The sequence below is a fragment of the Triplophysa rosa genome, linkage group LG16, assembly GCF_024868665.1.
Source record: "Triplophysa rosa linkage group LG16, Trosa_1v2, whole genome shotgun sequence".
NCBI lineage: Eukaryota > Metazoa > Chordata > Actinopteri > Cypriniformes > Nemacheilidae > Triplophysa > Triplophysa rosa.
This window is the reverse complement of record NC_079905.1, coordinates 9344221-9367261: the sequence shown is the minus strand read 5'-3', so window position 1 is coordinate 9367261 and position 23041 is coordinate 9344221. Positions and strand designations below refer to the sequence as shown.

At 38.3% G+C, this 23041-nt stretch overlaps 4 protein-coding genes across 6 annotated transcripts; 1 reads left to right on the top strand and 3 right to left on the bottom strand.

Annotated features, from left to right (window-relative positions):
* Positions 1 to 8: 8 nt before the first annotated feature.
* zgc:110239 (uncharacterized protein LOC550326 homolog) lies at positions 9 to 6467 on the bottom strand. The gene is made up of 11 exons (XM_057354294.1): positions 6295 to 6467; positions 5993 to 6052; positions 5822 to 5914; positions 5555 to 5727; positions 5221 to 5470; positions 4955 to 5150; positions 4666 to 4856; positions 4487 to 4582; positions 4028 to 4185; positions 3366 to 3555; positions 9 to 196 (listed from the first exon to the last, which is right to left on the bottom strand). Exons 1-11 carry the CDS (start codon positions 6338 to 6340, stop codon positions 9 to 11), a joined length of 1641 nt encoding a protein of 546 aa, XP_057210277.1. The 5' UTR covers positions 6341 to 6467.
* A 2798-nt stretch (positions 6468 to 9265) lies between these two features.
* Positions 9266 to 13376, bottom strand: sytl1 (synaptotagmin-like 1). Of its 3 annotated transcripts, none has more exons than XM_057355534.1 (15): positions 13192 to 13376; positions 12314 to 12456; positions 12052 to 12194; positions 11784 to 11952; positions 11591 to 11633; positions 11432 to 11471; positions 11243 to 11307; positions 11062 to 11151; positions 10816 to 10982; positions 10417 to 10519; positions 10107 to 10268; positions 9951 to 10029; positions 9777 to 9876; positions 9503 to 9702; positions 9266 to 9426 (listed from the first exon to the last, which is right to left on the bottom strand). In XM_057355534.1, exons 2-15 carry the CDS (start codon positions 12427 to 12429, stop codon positions 9284 to 9286), a joined length of 1620 nt encoding a protein of 539 aa, XP_057211517.1. In that variant the 5' UTR covers positions 12430 to 12456; positions 13192 to 13376; the 3' UTR covers positions 9266 to 9283. The 3 variants fall into 3 exon arrangements, with proteins under 3 accessions (XP_057211517.1, XP_057211515.1, XP_057211516.1); XM_057355532.1 differs by having other exon boundaries at positions 11591 to 11645; positions 11772 to 11952; positions 13192 to 13375; XM_057355533.1 differs by having other exon boundaries at positions 11591 to 11645; positions 13192 to 13374.
* Positions 13377 to 14092: 716 nt separating this feature from the next.
* Positions 14093 to 19633, bottom strand: fkbp9 (FKBP prolyl isomerase 9). The gene is made up of 10 exons (XM_057354214.1): positions 19426 to 19633; positions 18841 to 18986; positions 17875 to 18064; positions 17202 to 17347; positions 16928 to 17117; positions 16583 to 16728; positions 16305 to 16491; positions 16010 to 16155; positions 14639 to 14802; positions 14093 to 14541 (listed from the first exon to the last, which is right to left on the bottom strand). Exons 1-10 carry the CDS (start codon positions 19626 to 19628, stop codon positions 14365 to 14367), a joined length of 1695 nt encoding a protein of 564 aa, XP_057210197.1. The 5' UTR covers positions 19629 to 19633; the 3' UTR covers positions 14093 to 14364.
* A 632-nt stretch (positions 19634 to 20265) lies between these two features.
* Positions 20266 to 23016, top strand: crtap (cartilage associated protein). Its single transcript, XM_057354218.1, has 7 exons — positions 20266 to 20754; positions 20930 to 21079; positions 21636 to 21807; positions 21898 to 22026; positions 22166 to 22311; positions 22424 to 22507; positions 22739 to 23016. The coding sequence occupies exons 1-7, from the start codon at positions 20266 to 20268 to the stop codon at positions 22787 to 22789; spliced, it is 1221 nt and encodes a 406-aa protein (XP_057210201.1). The 3' UTR covers positions 22790 to 23016.
* Positions 23017 to 23041: the final 25 nt, after the last annotated feature.

The window sequence follows — 23041 nt, the reverse complement described above, 5'->3', positions numbered from 1 at the left end:
TGTGTGTATTAAGCTAACGTAACATATGTAGCATCAGTAGCGACACCACAGTTGTTGTCTTTCATAGACATTAGTACATAACCATCATTGCCCCAGTAAGTGGACCAGGAGTTCTTCACAAGCCAGTAGGGCTCACCTTCCAGGACCCCATAACCAACTGCCAGCACAGCATGATCCAAGTCATCTGTTCCATTTTCTGTAGATATCAAACATGTGTCAAAAAGTATGTAAACTAAATGCATTGTTGGCATGGATGGGCAGTATTTACGATACATGTATTTTAATACAAAATAGTATTTTGTCATTTGTATTTGATAAGGGTGATGAAAATAGCTTCATATTTTGTATCAAAATACTTTAGGGATTGTATTTTTGTAGTTTTAAAATACTGTAAAATACTTCGTAAGAAGTCTACATGATGACATAAAAATGCGGCCTCTGATTGGTGCCTACTCAGTAGTTTGCCCTGACTTACATTTACATTTATGCATTTGGCAGACGCTTTTATCCAAAGCGACTTACAGTGCATTTTACTATACATTTGTTAAAAAGTATGTGCAATTCCTGGGATCGAACCCATGACCTTGACGTTGCTAGCGCCATGCTGAGCTGAGCTAAAGGAAAGCAGACTTGAAAACAGATCCATGTGGAAGAAAAGTGGACAACGAAAGAAACATGCAGGCTACCAGATTTCCATCGTCTTTTGCATAAATTGCTATAATTTTTATCAGTTCAGTTAAGTTTTGGTGTTTATTTTGGTAGCCTAGGCTAATAGTTTGCCAGTTTACATGATGTGTTGTGTTGAAAGACATCAGTAGCTAAAGAGACATGTGGTCTCAGTTTGACTGTTTTTGTTAGAATTTGTCAAGTTGACAAGTTCTGTTGCTACTTTCCGAAAACATATTGATCATTTAATTAGTGTTGAAATGCTAAAATGTTTTTTTTTTAATAAAATATTGTACCCTTATAGTAGAATCATGATTTTGCAAACTATAGCAAGAACAAATGCCTGACACATATATTATATTTACGATTAACAATCAGATGATTAAAAACTAGTTGCTATGAATACAGGTGCCATCAGTTGTCTTCTTATGAATGACTTGTTTGTCATTGAGTCAGTGTTGCTGATGCAAAGTAGGCCCTTCGTTACCAAACACCAAATAACTAAATTAGGATACAATTATGAGTCATTCGCACAGGGGCCTAGCCAGAACTTTTTTTTAGAGGTGGCCAGGTAAGACCCAGTGATTTTATTAGGGTGACCAAAAAATCCTTACAGACAGAAATTCTTTAACTTCTACTGTAATTTACACCAATTCTTCATTACACATAGTTTGCTGGTCAAAAACATACACAAAGAACGTAAAGTAAACAATTTATTTGCAATGCTTTCATGTGCTAACATTATTTTAAAATAATTTGCTAGCTACCATTTGCAGTAAGTTAGCATTTTTTATAGAAAATAAACATTGCAGTACCCCAACTTAAACTTTCGCAAAAATTTAATTAATAAATGAAATCCAGTTAAACAAGACTGACCTGATCCTTCTGCTCGCGATGACCTTCAATGGTACACAGACAGTACACTGTCACGAAGCGGTTAGCAGCTGTTCAGCTATAGCGCTCAGACTGTTTGCGTCAGTGCGTCACCGTATGACATCATATTAACGCGAGAGTAATGCTCTCGCATTACTTTCAGTGCATATGCTAAATGATCTGAGCAGCACTCCGTAAACTCCGACACACATCTTAAAACTGCTTTGCACAACAGAGGTGGCCAGATAGGTGGCCATCCATCATTCAGGGGTAGCCGTGGCCAACCATGGCCACCATGTAGCTACGCCCCTGCATTCGCAAACTTTTGAACATTAAACTGCTGGTTACTTCAAAACTGACATAGGGGCAGTTTCCCAGACAGGGTTTAAGACTAGTCTCAGACTAACTTAAAATGTGAGAGATGCCTTGATCGAAAACAACTTGCAAGGACATATCTTAAAATATATCACTGTGATTGTTTTGTCTCAAGATGCACACAGTAATATTTTTTTTGTAAAGTATGTTTTTTAAAACAAATTAATTATCCTAATTTAACTAAGGCTTAGTCCTGGCTTAAACTAATCCTTGTCTGGGAAACCGCCCAATAGTGTCTACACCAGACACGACCGGTAACACGATGTCCGATTGGCTAATTCTAACCCCTCCCCACACCTAATCCTAGCCTATCCCCTAACACCTAATCCTCACCCTAACCATTGTGGGGAGGGTGGGTGCATAATTTGGCAGGGGTGCATTTCTCGGCATTACACCGGCATGACACGACAGCGGCTTTTTCTTAATGGGTTTATCGCTTCGCGCTGCATCCAGTGTGGACAAAATTAAAAATCAAATGGGTGCTAGTGTGTTCTATTGTCTTTTATCGTGTCACGTCCGGTGTAGACACGGTATAAGCTTTATCTGGGAGATCACAGGGATATGCGAATATTTGATCTGTTAGCTGGTTGCATATGTCAGATTTATTGCATGACTCAGAGAAAAGCTGTTGCCATCAAAAATTCTTTACTTAATCAACAGAGTCAGTGTAATGGTGAAGAGATAAATAAAATAGGCCAATTGATTGATGGAAGGTTTGCGAATAAACGTCATGCTCCCTTATAAAAGTATATTTTAGTATTTTTAAAATACAAAAATACTGTAGTTTATTTTGATACGTGGTGTGGCTTTTGTATTTTGATACACATAAGATTAAGGTATTTTATTTTAAAATACATTTTCATGTATTTTTGCCCAGCCCTGATTGTTGGTTTGCACCAGGGCTATTCAAAGCTCATGTTGGTTTACTTTAAAGGTCCAGTGTATGAAATTTAGTGTCATCTAGGGGCAAGTTTGTTAATTGCAACCCAATGGCTCACTCCACCCCTCCCTTTCGAAGCACTACGATGACTGACAGAGAACACGTTTTCACATCTTTGCCAAAGGGGATAACAAATTTACAAAATGCGATCTGTAGAGCAGTTTGTCCGTTTAGGGCTACTGTAGAAACAACATGGTGAATTCCATGCAAGGGGACCCGCGGTGTATGTATATAGAAAAAGCTCATTCTAAGGTAATAAAAACATAACGCTTCATTATGTAAGGTCTTTATACACCTCATAGTTGTGTATATTATATTGCATTTCTGTCAATAGATCCTGCAAAAAAATTACACACTGGACCTTTAAACAATGCATACTACTTTTCTGTAACATTTTCTGTGTATAAAGCAGTATGGCAACAGGGAAATGGCCTTACATATGAAACTTGTGCATGTCATGTTAGTAATCTTTTATGAGGTTGTATGTTAAATCATGAATGTGTGGACTCACTGCATGCTGGTTCGTAGTAGACTCCATTGGTGTAGAAGGCGAAAGAGCGGTGAGCAGCATCAATGCTGACCGCTACAGGGCCGAATTTAAAGATAGCAGCCTTCAGTGCCACAATATCACCACTGGTCACGTTTGTGTAGCTGTTCACCTTAGCCACCAAGGATGACTTATCATAATGACACAAACCATTCTGAAAACAAACACACACACACAAAGGTTTGTTTGAGTATACTAGTGAGGACATTACATAGACTTCCATTGATTTTATATCAGGCTTATGATATATTCTATCCCCTATCCCTAACCCTAACCCTTAACCTAATAAATCACACAAACGTGCACTTTATTACATTTAAAGAAAAACACTATTTGAGCGAATTACGAGCCTTTTTATTTAGTGAGGACCAGTAAAATGTCCTCACAAGTGGGTTCACATGTATTTCACTGTGGTACTGAGGACATTTGGCCCTCACAAATATAGCTAAACCAGCACGCACGCACACCAATCTTTTGTATCACAAACCTAATTTTCACAATGCATAAACTATCAGAATACAGACTAGAAAGGTCAGTTCTTGAAAAGTTTGCAGTGGAGGGATCATGCGACACCAATTTGAAAAGTTTGGGTGAATTGAACATATGTTGTATTAGTATGTGCACACCATGCCCCTATATGCTCCATAGTTTTCTGCTGAAGAAATACCACCATGTTTCATCATCCACTCAAACGCTCTCCACTCCTCTCCTCCATCACAACCATTATTTCCAAAACCCCATGTACAGTCCACAAGCATCTGCTGGGACAATGACACTAGCGTCCCTGTCTAAAAAAACAGAAAAATATCTCTTAGTACGTAATAGCCATAGTTATATAACACAGAAGAGTCAACAATGTAAGACATTCATAAGAAGGCATGGTATTCATTTCAATTCACAAGTGGACAAAAACAGGAAAAAGATGTATGGTGTAGTGAATAGGAACTGCTGTTTTATGTGTATTAGTTAGGGGTGTGATTCGATGTGATACACAATACTGGGTTTATGATTATGACGTTACTTATATGTTATATATCATCACACCTCTGTTATTATTAGTAATGCGTGTTAAAATGTGTGTAGACTTGCCTTAAGGAAAAGTGCTCCCTCTAGGGTTCCCGTGGTGGCAAAGCTCCAGCAGGATCCACACACAGCCTGATCTTTCACGGGGGTCACTGCACCTGAAAACAGTAATACAGAGTTCACATTTTCTGATCATAAAAACACAACCAAATGAATCTGCGAAAAGCCTCTTGAAACGCACCATACAGCCTCCAGTCCATTGAATCAGGTATGGCCACCGAGCGAATGTCAGCGGGAAGGGGCCGAGCCTTTCTAGGAGTCCGTCTGCCTTTACTTCCTCTCATCACAGCCAGTTCTGCCTCTGATCGATCAGCCAGATAATTCACAGAAAGAGAGAACGAAAGACCAGCTCTGTTCATAGAGTGAACATACCTGCGAGTGTATTTATCAAACAAGTCAAGCATATTGTTACACTACTTCTCTATAGTATTTTATAATGTATCGAACACAGAAATGCTTTAATTCCTCACCGCACATTATGTACAAAGTTGTGCTCGCGTTCCTCATGTTCCTCCTCGCTGTCATATTGACGAGTATACTGTTCCTTAAAGTGGCCGAACATACGGTGGGCGTGGCCAACAGGGGAAGCGTAAACAAGATCTTGAATGGGATTGGCTAATAGATGATGCTCCACGCCAGGACCAGGGAAATTTCCACAGGTCATTCCTAAAGGATGAGTATTAGTTTTCAGTTTTATAATTGTAATAAAGGCAGACAAGACCATTACACTGCATACCCTCAGGTAGTTTGAAAATGCCAGGGTCCGTGCGGGGGCTGTAGTCACTGTAGTCTATAAGGTACTTGTCGAAGTGGGAGCCCAAAAGTGTGTTGAAGCCCATCATCTCGTAGTGCCAGGGTGTGGCCGGGGAATCGTTTCCTTCCCAACGCGTTACCCATAGACGATATGTGCTCTTCTTATGGCCAACCACTGTGATATTTTTCCAGACCTCACACAAAGCACCTGCGTAATATTCTATCGTCTCAAACTGCAAACACACAATGACATGCACTTCTTTTTTCATTCGTTTGACTGTAATGTTCTCTAAATCTTAAAACAGCACATAGGCTACCTGAAAACCCCGAAGGTCAGGCAGGGCTCCCTGTGGAAGTACTGGCTCATCTTTGGTGCCATTGAGTTGGAAACACTTCATAACATTGATTTCTGTCTCAGTGGTCACTGGAGTGATTTTGTAGAGGGCACCATAATCCAAGTCAGTCCCGATCTGAAAAGTGCTCACCTGACCTGCACGAGTCACACAGAAACATGGCAACACACAGTGCATCATCTACTTCCATTGCTAAACTTCAGGAGTTTATTAAGAGAATAGATCACTGACCATGATAATAATCGATTCGACTTTTCTTCCCCTCGAGATCATACCACGCCTCAAACGGTTCTTTTATCTCAGCATAAGGCAATGATATCACACCTAGGAAAAAAGCGACTCGTGCAAGATTAACATTATTAGAGAAACATCACTGAATATGGCTTCTGTTTTAAAATATACCTTTAACATGGTACGTCTTTCCGAAATCTGGAACTGTTCTGCCACCAAGTGGTGTGGCATCTGCGGACATAGACACAAAGATGACTTTCTTCTACCTTCATGTGCTATTAAACTTGTGGTGCAAGTATGCAATGGTCCTTTGCGCCACAAGTTATGTGTAGAACTACAACAGGAAATGTGCCGCAGCGATCAAATCACGAGATCACTCATGCGCGTTTGAGATAAAATATATCTCCTGCTTCCTTGTATTATTATATATTAATATATTAACTTTATATAATATAAGTTACATAAATCATTACCTATAGTACACCACAGAATCACGACTCCTGCTAAAATAAACCACATGGTGTAACGAAATGATCGGCGCGGTTCATTAAACTCAGACAGACATCGACACTGTCGAAAAATGAGCAGCTTTCTTCCGTTTGCCCTCAAGAATGTCTCGAAACCAAATTAAAAAGCAAGCGGAGTTGTGATACTTGTATCGAGAGTTCTTGCACCAATCACATCGCTTGATTAGAGAAGGCCCCAATAAAAATGCACGTGGGCGGGACCTAATTAAAGTCATATGACCTGAGGGTTCGCTGCTATCCACATGACTCCAGTCAGCTGTGCACTTAGGTACTTCCTTTATTGTGGTTTTTAAAACTGCATTTCTAAAGAGATTTCTGCTCCATTTTAACTAGAACGAAGAGTTTTATTAAGTAGCTTAAATAAATATAGGCAAGTATGTTTACAATAGCGCGCGCGCAAAGAAAAAAATCGCTTACGTCAAGAAAGTGTTGTGAAATGAGAGCTCAGTAGTAACATTGCAGAAATGCTTGCAACTTGAGATGACCTGCATTTGCTACAGTAAAAACGTAGACCAAGACATAATTATCGGTGTGTGACATATTGTTACTTGTTTAACCTTTTTAACTTAGTTTTATCTTTAATATGTAGTAAAAATAAGTAATAAGACGTTTATATTTATGGATATTTAAGTGTTTATTGAAAAGTCTGACACCACAACAATTAGACAACATCAACATTTAATATGTAGCAGTTTCTTGTAAAAATATTCGGTGTATTTATTAATTAAATAAAAGGTTTTATTTTATTATATAAGTTTTATTCTGTATTATTTAATTACATGTGTGGCTTTGGCCAGCAATGTCACCCAGAGCACTATTACAAAACACAAAGTTAAATGTAAATCATCATTCTGCATAATCATATTAAGAAAAAGAAACAAACCGGTATGAAGATGGGGTTCCACTCTTAAACAAAATTACAAAACAATGAACCAGTTCTTACCTGTTTAAAGTGATAGTTCACTAATTCTGTCATCATTTACTCACCCTTGTCATTTCAAACCTTTATGACTATCTTCTACAGAACATAAAATAATTTATTTTGAAGAAAGTTGGTAACCGAACAACACTGGTCCCCATTCACTTCTATTGTATGGATACAAAACCAACATACATTCAATTAACAACATTCTTCAAAATATTTTATTTTGTGTTCTGCGGAAGAAAGTCATACAGGTTTGAAATGACAAGAGGGTGAGTAAATGATGCCAGAATTTTCATTTTTGAGTGAACTACAGTTTTTTCCTCATTCTTTTGCTATTAATATTTGTATGACATAGTCTACCAAGAAACTCTCGGACACCCCAATGTAGACAACACAATCAATTTGTCAGTATTATTCACCAGCAATGAAATACCCAATGAAATGTGTGAAGGTCATTTTTTTACAAATCCACTTGTGCAAAATAGTTCATTGTTTAATACGGTGGCGTATTGCTGCCACATACATTTTATTTTTTCCACTCAATTATGTCGTTAAAACGAGATAATATGTCATTTAAATGAGATAATATGTTGTTAAAACGAGATAATATGTGGTTAAAACGAGATATGTCGTTAAAACGAAATAATATGTCGATAAAACAAAATAATTTTCTTGTGTAAACGGCATATTTTTCCCGTTTTAACGAGATGTTATATAATTTTAAACAACATATTTTTCTCACTTAGGTTTTCATTAATAGACAATTCAAAAGGAATTGATATTGATAGTTGTATCTAAAAAATGGACATCCTGCTAAACTTATGGTAAGACAAGAATATAATATTAAGCTTAAAGATAATATTTATTCATCTATGTCAATAAATATCTGCTTTGAATCCTCTACATTGTGTTGAAGTCTTTGGTTATTTATGTCATTCACTTCAGTATCTGAATAAAGTGTCTGATGCTGATGTACAGTGCTGTGTTAAGTTTTATTTATCGTCATATTTTGTATAATACATTTAACTAGAAAATTATTTAAATTATGCATAAAATTGAATCTTTAATGCACAGATTAAATCACAAATTAAATCAAGTCCCAGCAATGTCCAATGTTACATCATCCCGACGAATATGGGAATCACAAAGTTAAGTTGCTGGAACGTTATTTGGTATGTCGTGGCAACGAATATGGTCTGGTCGTCACTGTGGTAGCGGAGCGGACCCATAATTCCTTGTTGATGAACTAGACCGTTATGGGAAGCTTCATGGATATAAGCTACTACATCTGAAATGTATTCAGGCTGGATTTGTTGTCAGTCAAACATTTATTAAATATTCTGGATCCGTAAGTGCAACTCAGAAGAGAAATCGCTGACTTAATTTTGGCTACACTGTAAAAAAGAAATCCCGTAAAAAAACAGATAAATTACTGGCAGAAAATTACCAGTACATTTTCCTTTATTTTATGGACATTTCCGTTAATGCTAAAATGCAATTTAATGCAGTGCAAAATGTAAAATACAGGTTAAACAACTGTAAAAATGAATACAGAAAATTCCTTCATATTAATATAGTAGGCCTATATTGTACCCTATTTTTACGGATTTTTTTAGAGTGTACCGTACAGCGGACCGTGGTTCGAAAACATGACATTTTACCTATGTCCATCTAGAAAACATGTCGCTTTCACGTAATAGGTTAATGTGTAATTATTATGAGACGTCATATTATCCCTTTATAACAAGAAAATTATTTCGATTTAATGACATATCTCGTTTTAACGACATAATTGAGTGGAAAAAATAAAATGTAAGTGGCAGCAATATGCCACCGTAGTTTTAAACTTAACACCCTCTAGTTTATTATCTCCACTTTCGTTTTGTTAAAAGAACGAGTTTTCTAGTAAGGATGTAACTGCTCTGGGTTTCTCATCTGTCAGTAGAAATGATTAATAACTCAGATTGTTACACAATAATGTCACAGGTCAAATATGCATATAAACACAGTTTACTCTGAGCACAGCTGTAAATTGGTCCTGATTGGCAGACTTGATTCCACCCAGCTGTTGGGACTCTGAATAACACTCGACCATACGCTGATCTCTTCCTCAGTAGAGTCCATCCAGCAAACAGACTGACCGTAACTCACACCTGCAACACACATACACACGTTAACTTACTTACATAATGCCACAGCAGATTTTAGACACATCTACATGCGTTTCACCTGAGCCAGTACTGAGTCGTACTCCACCGAGACAGGTAGATGGCTGTGAGCTCCAGACCGTTATTTCTGCACATGCCTGAAAGAGGTCACTGGACTGAAACCCATCATAAACCATGGTGTGGTTGAACTGTGGATTAACGGACCCTCGCACCACACGAGTCTGCTGGCCGCTGACGCCACTTTCATCTGGCAATACCACACTGTCAAAAAAACATAAAACATAATTACATAATGACAAAAAATAACACATTCACTCAGGAATGTGCACACGTACCTTTTCACATATGTAATGGGCGCACAACGTTTTGTATGAAGGAGACCGACAATCTCTCTCAACCAAATGTGGAGCTCACCAGTCAATGGGTAGCCATCTCCTGCAAAACACACCATAATATGATGCACACGTCACAGGGTGGAAAAGGGTTTGAAAGTGTCTGTTCAGACTCACCCTCGGATCCAGAAGGTATAAACCTAATCGAGAAGAGAATGGTCCCTCGACTGATAATGGCGTCTGGATTTATTTGAATCTATGATATAGAGTATTGTGATAAGAAACTGATCTTCAGTACAGATATTTACAGATAACTCATGTATTAGGGCTCACTCTTGGTTGGAGGGTGTACCAGGCTGGTTGGATGTGGCTCCAGTCCCACTGGCCCAGCCTCACTTCCACCTCACCCAGGAAGAGGTTTCTTCTCATCCTCTCCATGTGCCAGACTGAAATACTCAGCACACGAGCTTGAAGATCCAGCCTGCGGACATTGTACTGATCCGAAAGAAAATTTATGGTTGAGTGAAAAAATAACCAGCAAGTTTAGAAATGTATTTCGGAAGAGCAGAACGTGTTGGCTTTTGAAACTGCTGAAGTACAACATTTCTGGAAATATTATGCATTAAAAAAATGCTGAGCTCACTTTCATGGTTTCATCATAGATTGGATTTAATGTTTTTCTCTTCACTGATGTTTTTCTCTTACTGTGAGATGTGTTGTCAGGGAGAAGGTAAACTTTTACATACCTGTGTTTGAAAGAAAGACAGAGATGACAAAAGGCAAAGAATGACAGCATCCCTTTCCTAAAGCAGGGTTATTTCTAGTTTTTTAATTGTTTACTTCTGATTCTAATTTCATTTTTGATATTTTGAGTGTAAATGTAGTTTTCAATCCTTATATATATCTTATATATATCCAGAATATGTTTTTCTGGTATAAAAAAGTGTATCAAATCTAAGTGGGTGTTACAAACAGTGATCATTGAGAGATAATAAATCACAAAACAAGTGAAAAATCAAAATCCATATCTATGTATACTTACGGGTCTGAACGATTTTTGCGGGCCGGCGCAAGATCTTGACAGCGCATTATACGGACACGAAGCTCCTCCCTCTTGACATCATACTGCAGCGAGAACTGGATCCGTCCTGACACTACAACATCCCCGAAATCCCCCACACTGTACAGGCTCATCAAGCTGCCATTCATCTACACACATGGAAACCGGGTTGACATCCTCAATGATGCTGAGGCTGTGGTGTTGTGCTGTACTGAATGTGTATCTTACCAAGTGATGGGAGCTCAAGCTGGTGACTGAGTCGAATTTAGTGTTATCGAGTTCAGTACTGCCAGAGTTAATGTCTCCCTCCGAGTCGACCTACAGAAACATACACACACAACAAAACTTTAAAGAAACACTCTGTCTGTTTTCAGGGATGTATTTGTACAATTAACCATGCTGATAAGACCTTCATAGATGGTGATACGCTTGAAAGAGTTCTGCTGTCCGTGTCCTCTGAATGCACAATACTTCCTGGGATGTACAAGAAAAGGAGATGATGAGACCGTAATAAGTTATTGGCATCGTGAAATATTTTACTATTTTTACTTCCCTTGTTGTGTGCTGTCATGCAATATTTCAGTGTAGTTTTATTTACCTTCAAGACTTGAAACGGCATTTATTTCCACTGTATTTTTCTGTTAAAAGAAAGAAAATTATTTAAATTATTTCACTTGTATTAAACTATTTTAGTACATCAACAACCATCTTTCTTGCACACACATTGAAATTCAAACTGAAATGTTTGTACGCTCACCTTTGTGATGAGTTTTGTCCTGGGTAGGGGTTCAGGGGGAACTCTGTGAATGGGACTAAAAAAAGATTAAAAACATAGTTGCAATGTGCAATACACATTGACTATTACATTATTCTGTTCCAGAAAATGCACAGTATGCACACTAAACTCGACATAAAATGCAGAATTAAGGTGCACCAACCATTGCACCAACCTTTCCTCATCTTCCTTCTCTCTTTTTTTCTCTTCCTGACTGGTGCCATCTTCTGCTACACTTATATTTTCCTGCCCTTCTTCCTCTGTACTTATTTTTTCTTCTTGCTGCTCAGGAAATGGAGCAGAGGAGGTTTTACCTTTATCAAATATTGCCATCAGAGGTACATCTAAAAAATGAAAACAAAGGAGAAAATACAAAAGTCAAACAAACACACAGATTTGCATAAGTACACTAGACTACAGTGATGAGTAAAATATAATGTAACCTTTTTCACGCTTCTTACGGCGTATAGAGGCATGCACAACATCAGCACCTCCCTTCTGATATCTTTTTGAGCGCTGATCATTAAACCACGCCCCTGAGAGCGTGCGCAGACGGACCGGGTCTGACTCAGTTTGCTGTAGTTTACTGAAATAATGCAAGTAAACAATTAATGTATGAATATACAATCTGTGTGTGTATATATATATATATATATATATATATATATATATGCCAAATATGTTTAGTATTGTAGACACACTAACCGCATTCTGCCTTCATCTTTGCTGCGCAGTTCAGAATCTCTCAGCAGCACATTGAGAATAATAGTTTGCTCCACCTCGGTTAGGTGACCCAGATCCAGTAAATGTTCCCCTTCCATCACGGGCGCATCTCACACAGATCACACCTGGTTTTTAAAAGAGATGATTTATGAGAAAGCACACCCAGTGTTACAGATAAATGTTTGAGAACTAAAAGATTTCCCGAATTATTATGACTGATTCATTATCATTATTCATAGCCATGTGACTCCCTTATACCATTGGTTTGGTTTTACAATATGCAATAAAATTCAATAAATTACACATTTCTTCTCGTACAATTCTCATACAATTTTATGACCATAGATGGACAAAATGGGCACAAATTGCAGGTTCCCTAAAACAACAACAGAACAACATCGAATATGTTAAACTGGCAGAGCGAGCGATGCAGGCACACTTGAACAGCGCACGCGCACAACAAACCTTGACAAACAAGGCAAAAAGTAAACACATTGCTTACCGTTCAGACCCAAGTGTTTTACAATCTCCGTCAAACATATTGAGCATTATAACACTCAAGTAACTTTACAATCTCGACAACATGTAACTAAAGTACAGACTACACAAGCATAACTATTACGTGTTGATTAAAGAGCAATTGTCCTGATGAAGTTCCCAATCTAGTGTGCGTTGAAAAAAAATCACAAAACCCAATGTGAGCATTAACCAGAGTCAAAATTCTCAATAATAACAATCAAGTGTTAGATTAACAAATGGGAGTTAATTTTGCACCTGTCAAACACTGGAAACATGCAAAGAAAGTTAAAAAAAGCATACCATTCACTCAAAGACTTCACCATTTAATACGTTTTCAATACCTTTGTCTCATCTTATGTCTTCTGGGTCATCCATTATCGTCGCTTTTCTTAACTTTAGTTGTCGGTTGCACACTCTCCCAGGATTTGGCAGGATTGACACCCTCACGACCGCCCTCGGGCACACAGCAAAACACGAACCGGATTCACACACTACTACAGCAGCAGCTCTCCGGATTCACACACTACTACAGCAGCAGCTCTCTCTCTCTCTCTCTCCTGTTCTAGAGAATAAAATTGTGTGTCGAGGGAGTGTATAGGGACGCAGTGTTTTCACCATTTGGCAGAATTAAACGTGTGCTTGCTTGATTCACGTTCACTAATATGTGCGTTCAGAAGAGTTGTACAAGTTCCGGTTTGGAGTCCGTCGCTATCAGCACACCTGCTAAACAAACACACACACACGTACGGATTATAAAAACACCTGGAAGACACTACCACCTGTTATACTTAGGCAGGGTTTATTGACCCTTGTTGGTGACTGCTTTTATGTGCTATTTGCTTTATGTAAAGACAAAATAACATTGTTAGGTCAGAGTGGAGCGTTCATGTAGTTTTTACAGTCAGTTTAACAATCATGTAGAAAAGATTCAAAATTTCTTTATATCCCTTATAATTTTATATAATAAAATACTGAATGATCTTTTTCTTATATTTTTCTACATTCACAAGCATTTAAAAGTCTAACACGTTATTTGTGTTGTGCAGCTGCTTAATAAATATGGAAGTTCAAAGCTTTAACTTCTCTTAACATAAATTAGATTGACGATGTATTGCATTGTTTAAGGAACATTGCAAAACAGTAGAGTGATCATGCTTTGATGAACATGACTTGTGAAAGACAATATTTTTTGAGTTTTAGTAAATTAGTAGTATGATTTATGAATGACAATATGTAAAGCAATTGGGGGTTGGAATGTGTTTATTTTAAGGGATTTTTTTTACAAAGTACAAAGTAATGTTTTGCACATATCACTCCAAATTTACACGCACATTCAGACACATACAAAAAAATCATCTAAACACAATAAAACACACCCACACATGCACATCTCTCAGACAAACATCAAGTCAATAGCACTGAGCGACATTTCACTTAAAAATCCAACATCATTATTTCCCTCCCAATAATTATAAAATTAAACCACACAACAAATCATGACCCCGAGTCTGCCCTCATAACTCATCATGAACAGGTTCATCTGCCTTAAGTTTAAACTCTGTCTCAGTGATTTTTCCATCTTTATTGCGATCCTGGTTATCATACATGTTATCCATGATACGCTGCTGATCAAAACCTGGCGCAAGACGACCTTTGCCGTCTTCCACCTGCTGGAGGATGTACTCTGAAAACTGCAGGACGAAAGAGGAAAAGAAGGCAGGAGAAATTAAACACTTTAGTAATGCATGAGTTAAACACATGCAAACACACAATCAGATGCAGTTTTACCTCAGTACGGTCCACCTCTTTGTCTTTGTTCTTATCCATCTCACTGAAGAGGTCAGGTGAGACCTCGCCGTTCCACACAAACATGTATCCTTCAGGAAGACCCTCCTCCATCTCTATCATCTCAACATCAAACACAAGCACAGCACTGCCAGGAACCTCGCCATCTGAGCACAGAGATGGTTCATACTTTAAAAAAGCACATCAAATATTCTATGCCTGTAAAATACACTGGCTTTAAATTATGTTTAATGCACGTAGATGACCAGAACTGCTTTCTTTTTTGGCCCTTATGTGCTTTTATCCCATCTTCACATAAAACAAAAGTAATAGCCAAACCTGTTCATTAAAAGGGTGTATATTCATACTTTTGGCTGTCTATTGCATCATTATATTAGTATCGTGGATAACATACAGTGGTGATGCTTTATGATAAAACAGAACCAGAAAACCGACAGGTCACCCTGTCTGAGACATTCAGGTAAAGCTTGAGATTAGGAGTTTAAAGTAGTCAAAGCCATAAAAATCACCAAATTGTGTTTATTTTACAGTAAATTACAATAAATCAAGTGTTTATTTTACTGTAAATCGAAATTATATGAAAGATTTCAAGATACAGTATTCATGTTTTATTTATAATACTGCAATTAATGGTTTTAAATACTGAAATGGGTGATTGTATTAACACTTAGGTTTATTATTTTGCACAAAACGTTGGCTTCCTAAACAGTGATTTACCTAGTTAATACTAAAGATATCACGATAATATTTTCTCGGAATGTTCTTTACACTATGTAGAATGATTTTGTGCTCATAGATAGGTTGTTTGTTGGCATTACTTTGCATTGGATTTGTAATGCCTCCCTCTGGTGGTTACACAACAAACTGCAAAAAAATCTCCAAAACAGTAAAGGGATAGTTCACACAAACACGAAAATTCAATCATTATTCACCCTCAAGTTATTCCAAACCTGTATGAATTTCTTCTGCAGAACCCAAAAGGAGATATTTTGAAGAATGTTGGTCACCAAACATAATTGACCCAAATTGCCTTCCACTGTTTGGACACACCAACACTGACACATTTCTCAAAATAGCTTCTTTAATGTTTATAGGAAAAAAAAGAGTAATATACAGGGTACATGAGGGTGAACAAATGATTGTAAAATTCGTATTTTTGAGAACTGTTCCTTAACACACTTAACACAATCAGCATTGTCATTGACATTGACAAAATGTCTGACATGTGACATTCTCTCCAGAACGAAATACATTATCAAGGGGGTTTGAATTATGCAAATTATAAAACTATATAAACATAGATATTTTGAAAATATGTCTGTTTGTTTTGTGACTGTAGGAGCAGCATCTTACCTACTCCCCTCTCTCCATAGGCAAGATGAGGTGGAATAACAAGCTTGCGTTTCTCTCCAACACACATTCCCAAAAGCCCTTGCTCCATGCCTATGACCACCTGTCCAGCACCCAGAACCACATTATAGGTCTTTCCAAAGGTATTTCTGAAGTCATACACATCGAAGTGTTAAAACAAAAACTAAAATAAACATTTCAGATTTTTTCTCTCTCACTTACTCACAATGAAATTAAGTTACACATATGCTTTAGCATGCAAAACAAAATGATCTATAAGCATAGAATGGCAACTCACGTGGAGCCGATGTGAGTGCCGTCCATGAGCGTGGCGTTGTAGTGGTATTTGACAAAGTCACCTTGTTTCGCCTGGTAGGTGCATTTTTCTGGCTTTACACCTGAGATCTCGACTGTGTCAGATGGATTGTGGAAATCAATAATATGGATATCAAACACCAGCACAGCTGATCCAGGGATATTAGTTCCTGTACATGGAAAAAATACATGAATACAGATATAGAAAAGGCTGACCACGTGATCAAACAGTGCACAAATGTACATGCACATAACACACACCTGTGCCCTCTTCTCCATACCCCAGGTGTGGGGGTATAGTAATCCTCCTGCGCTCTCCAATACACACATCCATAAGACCCTGATCCATTCCTGCGATCACGTAGCCTTTCCCAATGTATGTGTCATAGGTGTGATTCCTCGAGTAACTAAAACATACATCAACACAAACATAAATGTTTACAAAGTTAGTTATGGTTGGCTAGTAGTTCAGATATGAGCTGCTAACACAAAGCCTGCAAGTTTTCATCCCCTGCCCTAACAACCATTGTGCCTTTAAATCAAACATTTAAACCCAAATTGTTCCATGCCATCCAAAAACATTTTGTTAAAGTATATGTTATTTACCTGGAGTCAAAGAATGTCCCGTCAAGCAGCGTTCCGTTATAATGGTAGCGCATGAAGTCTCCAACTTTGCTCTTGCGTGGACATGGATCTGGGAGGCTTTGTACGTCAACTGTGATTTCATCTTTGGGGTTATGAAGATCCAACAGAACCACATCAAACACCAGTGAGGCCTGACCAGGGATATCACTTCCTGTAAATTGAGATAAATGGATGCTGTAACATTTATGTTACATATAGAAACCGTTTATATATTTAAGAATTTAAGAATTCTCACCGTCCCCATTCTCTCCGTAGCCAAGGAAAGGTGGTATAGTGATGAAGCGCTTTTCTCCCACACACATTCCCAGAAGTCCCTGGTCCATTCCAGCAATAAGCCAGCCAATACCCACATAAGTGTCGTAGGTGCGCATACGTGTGTGACTGCAGGATGAGAGATTGTAATTTTTCATTTTTCCATCATCATTTTTTTTATTGTAAGACAGCTGGAAAAGTACTAAGAACTGAGTTTGTTTGTGATGCTAGGACAAAAACCAATAAAACCCCATTTGTTGCTAGATCCTGAGGAATGATATCCTGACCTCCCATCAGGGGTTGATGTCCATGCACTGAACCCCTCTTCTTATCACGCCTCTCCCCTTCCCTTCATCTCTTCAAGCCATGATCATTGTAAAAGTGCTTACTCATTTCATACTGTGTATTGTATTAACTTGTATTTATGAATATCCCTTCACCCACGCCATTGGATTCCGTCGTTGGGCCAGTGGGTGGTCTTTTACATTATTAAGACATGTTTTAACCAGTTTAAAATGTAGAATGTACATTTATTTTAACCTTAAAATAATTCTACTTATAAAAATATAAACAATATCACTGTCTTTGTAAGATTACAAAACTACTATATATTTCAAAACATACTATATCTGCTTGTATGTACCGGTTTCTCTCACCTGGAGTCGAAAAGTGTGCCATCAAGCAGAGTACCATTGTAGTGGTAACGTACATAATCTGATACTTCCACAGTGCGATTGCAGCTCTCTGGTTTATAGTAGGTTTGTTTCTGCACCTTATCCTCTGTGTTCCAAATGTCCAACATTAACACATCAAAGTGGAGGATGGAATCTGCAGGTATAATGTCACCTAACAAAGAGTAATACAGACATATTGTAAGAGTATTCATTTTTATTTTTTTCAGCTTTGTAAGGATGTGACATCTTTTACTTTTTCTCTCATAATTTACCCACAACGTTTACTTTGGTTTATTGTGTTTTGTAATTCTTTGAGTCTGGCTCATCCAGATTTATTTCTTGTACTATGTTACTTGGCAAAAGCATAGCTTTGAAACAATTAAAACATAAAACCAGCTACTCTCAAAGAGAGCAAATGGTTTGGTCTAAATACCGGATGCTTTGTTGGCACTGCAGTGTAAGAAACGTGTGTTGTGAATTTCATCGGCAGTGCATTGTGCTGTTCATAAGCGTAGCTGCAATTACATTCATGTGTTTTAGACTAAACAGACATTTAGTCTATTGTGCACGTGTGCAGTTGAATTGTACACATCTGGGTGTTTTCATTTACTGATTCATGCAGGTGCTCTGGGCAGACACAAATTATCTTCACCACGAGACTAGTTTCAACAAGTGTACAAGGCTCAACATTCTTGTTTAGATTACTCCCAGTGGGAGTTCACTCCTCCCTCTCTCAACCCCCACCCCAAAGCTTCCAAGCACTTACTTAGCACTTAGTTCAGGAGAATCATGGGTATTGTAGGCCCTAAAGGTTAACATTAGCATGTTTTGTAGTAGTATGTGCATAATCAAAAACAAATGTTGATGTGTCCACAATGACAACCAACTTTGAAAATGGCACTGTTCAAGATGCTTTCCTGCTAGAGTGGAAAAAGAGGTTTGTTTTACCATAGCCATTCTTTCCATAGGCAAGCTGTGGAGGAATTTTGATCGTCCATCTTTCGTTAACACACATGCCCTCCAAAGCTTTGTCCATTCCAGCGATCAACTTCTTCCGGCCAACCAACACATTATAGGTGGTGCCACGATCATAACTGCAAGCATAAACATAAACACATAAAGATCATTTTTTGTAAGCATCTGCTATTTAATAATCTTTATTACTTAAAACTGACAATTTCAAACAAAACTTTTGAAATCCATTCAAATTATGAACAATTTTAAACTCTGTGTGTGTCATATATAAATCACATTATACCTCTATAATCTCAGTTCATTCATTCATCCATCCGTTCACTTATGTATTAATCCATTCACTTATGCATTAATTGTGTACCTACATTCATTCATTCTTATAAGCTATTTTGCAAAACAACATTCGTTTTCGTCAGTTTATGCAAAATAAAATGTTGAGTCAATTCAGGTTTGCCTGCGTGGCTGCAGTAAACATACAGTGACCTGTAGGCCACGCATTTGGCGTAAGGCCAGGTGCGAAGATGCACAATTGATCTCATTCAATAATTTTGCACTTACCTAGAGTCAAACTTTTTTCCATCGGGGAACGTGCCTATATAATGATACCGAACAAAGTCTCCCGGTTTCACCATACGATCACAGCGCTCCGGGGTGAAAGTCTTCTCTATCACGATGTCATCTAACGGTACGGGCGGCGCGTTGCACGCCACGAAAGTTACAAGGACAGCTAGGAAAATCATTTGAACCGTTAACCGTGTCATCTTCCGTCAAAGTCTTGCGAAGGGACTGTTTGCACCTCTCCTGCTCTGCAGCAGAATTTTCTTCGACCCAAACCGTACAGCAGCGGGGGAAATGTGTAGACGTGGTAATACGCGCAGGACGGTTCCCCAAACTTCTTCCTATGGCAACGGTGTCACTTTACAAGGAGAATGCGCAGGAAAGGGCTGAATTTTGTTCGGGAAATGCGGAAACGCGGGCCTGGAGGCAGGAATGCTTTCTACGTGGCACACAGATGGGCGGCTCGAGCGTAAGGGGGTTTTATGAGATGTAATTCCCATCATAGGCTACAGCGCAACTTGGTTTTGAATGCTTTATTCGTATTAAAACTGGTATGCATGAACATGTCCGTTATTATCGTAAAGTAGGTTTTGATAAATGCATGCATATTTTATGCATAAGAAAAAATGTAATGCATACTAATTCTTCATAATGCATCCATTTTCTTTAGTTAATGTTATTTTAAAATCCATGGCATGGTCATTGTTCTATTTTATTAGGTTTGCAATACATGCGTTTTAATTGAATCAAAGCTCGTTTTCGTTTGGTGAGTGGGGGAAGGGTGTGGACTGAATTTGGGGACGTGGAAAGGTTACAGGCGGGTCTTGCTGCTCCAAACTCATGCGTACTTTTGGATTCCCATACGGGACCATGGCCTTCTCATCGCAGTGCCTGAGGCTCGCGTTTCTGTTATTCTGTTATTCTTTTTGCGTTCTCGCACAGTATGAGAAATACAACTTTCGAAGTTTCCCACGGCACGAGCTTATGCCCCTTGAGTCGGCGTACCGACACGCTTTGGACAAGTACGGTGAGGAAAAGTGGCCCGAGGCCGTGGAGTTTCTGGAGGTGAGTCTCCGGCTGTATCGACTGCTCCGAGACAGCGAGGCCTTCTGCAACCTGAACTGCAGCACGGTGCGCCTGGACGACGAGACGCGCTTTAGCGAGTTCCCGGAGCTGCGTGCATTCGGTAACGTGATGAAGCGGGCGCAGTGTCTGAAGCGATGTAAACAGGGTTTACCGGCCTTCAGACAGACGCTTCCCACCCGAGAAACTATAGAGGAGTTTGAGAAACGGGAACCTTACAAGTACCTGCAGTATGCCTACTTTAAGGTTAGTCTACTGTACATTTCTTTATGGAAGAAAACTATAATAGAAATTGTAATGGATTTAATGTTTATAATGGCTTTTGTATTGATTTTGGGGGTTGTATTGATGGATGCGAACCAATCAAACCCATTCGAATCTGTATTTTAATCATATATTTTAATGTTATGAATGATTTCAGAGTGATCATTTGGCCAAAGCTGTCTCTGCTGCGCACACTTTTCTCCTGAAACATCCAAATGATGAGATGATGACGAGAAATATGAACTATTACAAGAGTTTACCTGGATCTGAGGAACATATGAAAGACCTGGAGACCAAGTCATATGAGGTAAGAGCCATAAATACAAAACTGTCCAAGAAAAACCATTTAACATCTAATGGAAGATCAGTTTCTCATATAATCCCTATATCATCATTTACTCACCCTCAGATTGTTCCAAACTTGTATACATTTCTTTGTTTGGTTAAGGAAGTTCTTTTTCAGTTACCAAACAGATCTCATCCCCCATTGACTCCCATAGTATTTATTTTCTCTTCTATGGCAGTAAATGGGGATGAGATCTGTTTGGTTTGGGGTGAACTATAATACTGGTGATATTTGATACTATCACCAATTTGAAACACTCTTTTTTCTTCTTCATACACATGTTAAGTTACATTTTTTCCTAAATTCCAAAAACATCTTTTTATTTTCAGGTGTTTTTCGATCATGATAGATTTTAAATACCATATTTTCAATGTTGTCTCCAACTTTTGGACCCCACAGTATTTTTTAAATCTGCTGTGTGATCCAAGCACAGTTAAATGTATCAAATGTCCATTGAATGTAATGAATAAGGCTGTATATATATTCACACTCATGCATAATTGTGGCTCTTGTTCAGTCACTGTTTATCCGGGCCGTGCGGGCATACAATGGTGATAACTTCAGAACGTCAGTCACAGATATGGAGCTGGCAATAAGAGACTTTCTCAAGGTGTATGATGAGTGTATCGCCGCTACAGAGGGATCCAGACAAATCAAAGACTTTAAGGACTTCTACCCCTCCATTGCAGGTTGGCATACACCCATTGCCATCAGTGTACGCTTTTGTAGCTTTATCTGAAACATAGATGACATAGATATTGTTTTCTCTATCTCACTAGATCATTACACTGAGGTACTGGAGAGGAAGGTTGGCTGTGAGGCTGAGCTGACACCAGTTGTTGGTGGATTTATTGTTGAGAAATTCGTAGCAACCATGTACCACTACCTCCAGTTTGCATATTATAAATGTAAGTATGGATGGTATCTCTGGATAAACTATACACGTGAACTGATAAAAATACTTTCGGGGTCTGAGAATCAAAGATCTTTCGGACCCCATTGTGTATCTACCAGAAAAGAAATTTGTTTCCATTTATTGTTGTCTAGTGAATGATCTGAAGAACGCTGTACCTTGTGTGGCCAGCTATATGCTCTTTGATCCCAGTGATGAGGTGATGAAGAATAATCTGGAATATTATCGATACCATAGAGATAAATTTGGTCTCAGTGATGAAGACTTCTTGCCTAGAGCGGTAGGTGTCTCAAATCCCGGTCACCACAATGAAATGCTATACACACAATCACATGAGCAGTGTTTGCTGCGGAATGTTTAATTTCGGAGTAATTTGTGTGATGTTTTGACAGGAGGCATTGCGGTACCACAATCAAACAACGTTACAGCTGCAGCTGCTGGAATTTGCCCAACAAAAGCTCTTGCAGGATGATGAGGTGAGAGATCACTGCTTGTAGTACTACATGTGACCACTTGGGTGTAGCCAATGATAAATAGAGAATCCCATATTAGCGTATGAGCGGGTTATTGTTTTACACTGCCCTCTAGTGACTGCGTAAAAGAAGGATTTTTATTGTATGCTTTATTGCATGAATATATAAAATAAGATTAGATTACATTTTAATTTATACAGTTTACAATAATCAAGCCACTGGTTTTTGTTTCAGGGTGAAGTTGTAGAGTTTCTTGATGAATACCTTGATGCCAAACGAGACTGAACTGCATGTGCACTGAATTAGAAACAAGAGGAGTGTAAAAGTCATAAGGGTCCCCATCCTTTAGCATTTTTCTCTTGTATTTATTTATGGTTGGTTAGAGGAGTTTACAGATATTTTATAGTACAAATGTTACACATGCACCAGAAATCTGTCAACGTTGAAAAGATTCACTGCCTTGTTTTATTTGATGTTGGGTTGTTTTAATAAAGATTCTTTTGATAATTTGCTATTCTGTGTTGAACCTGATATCCT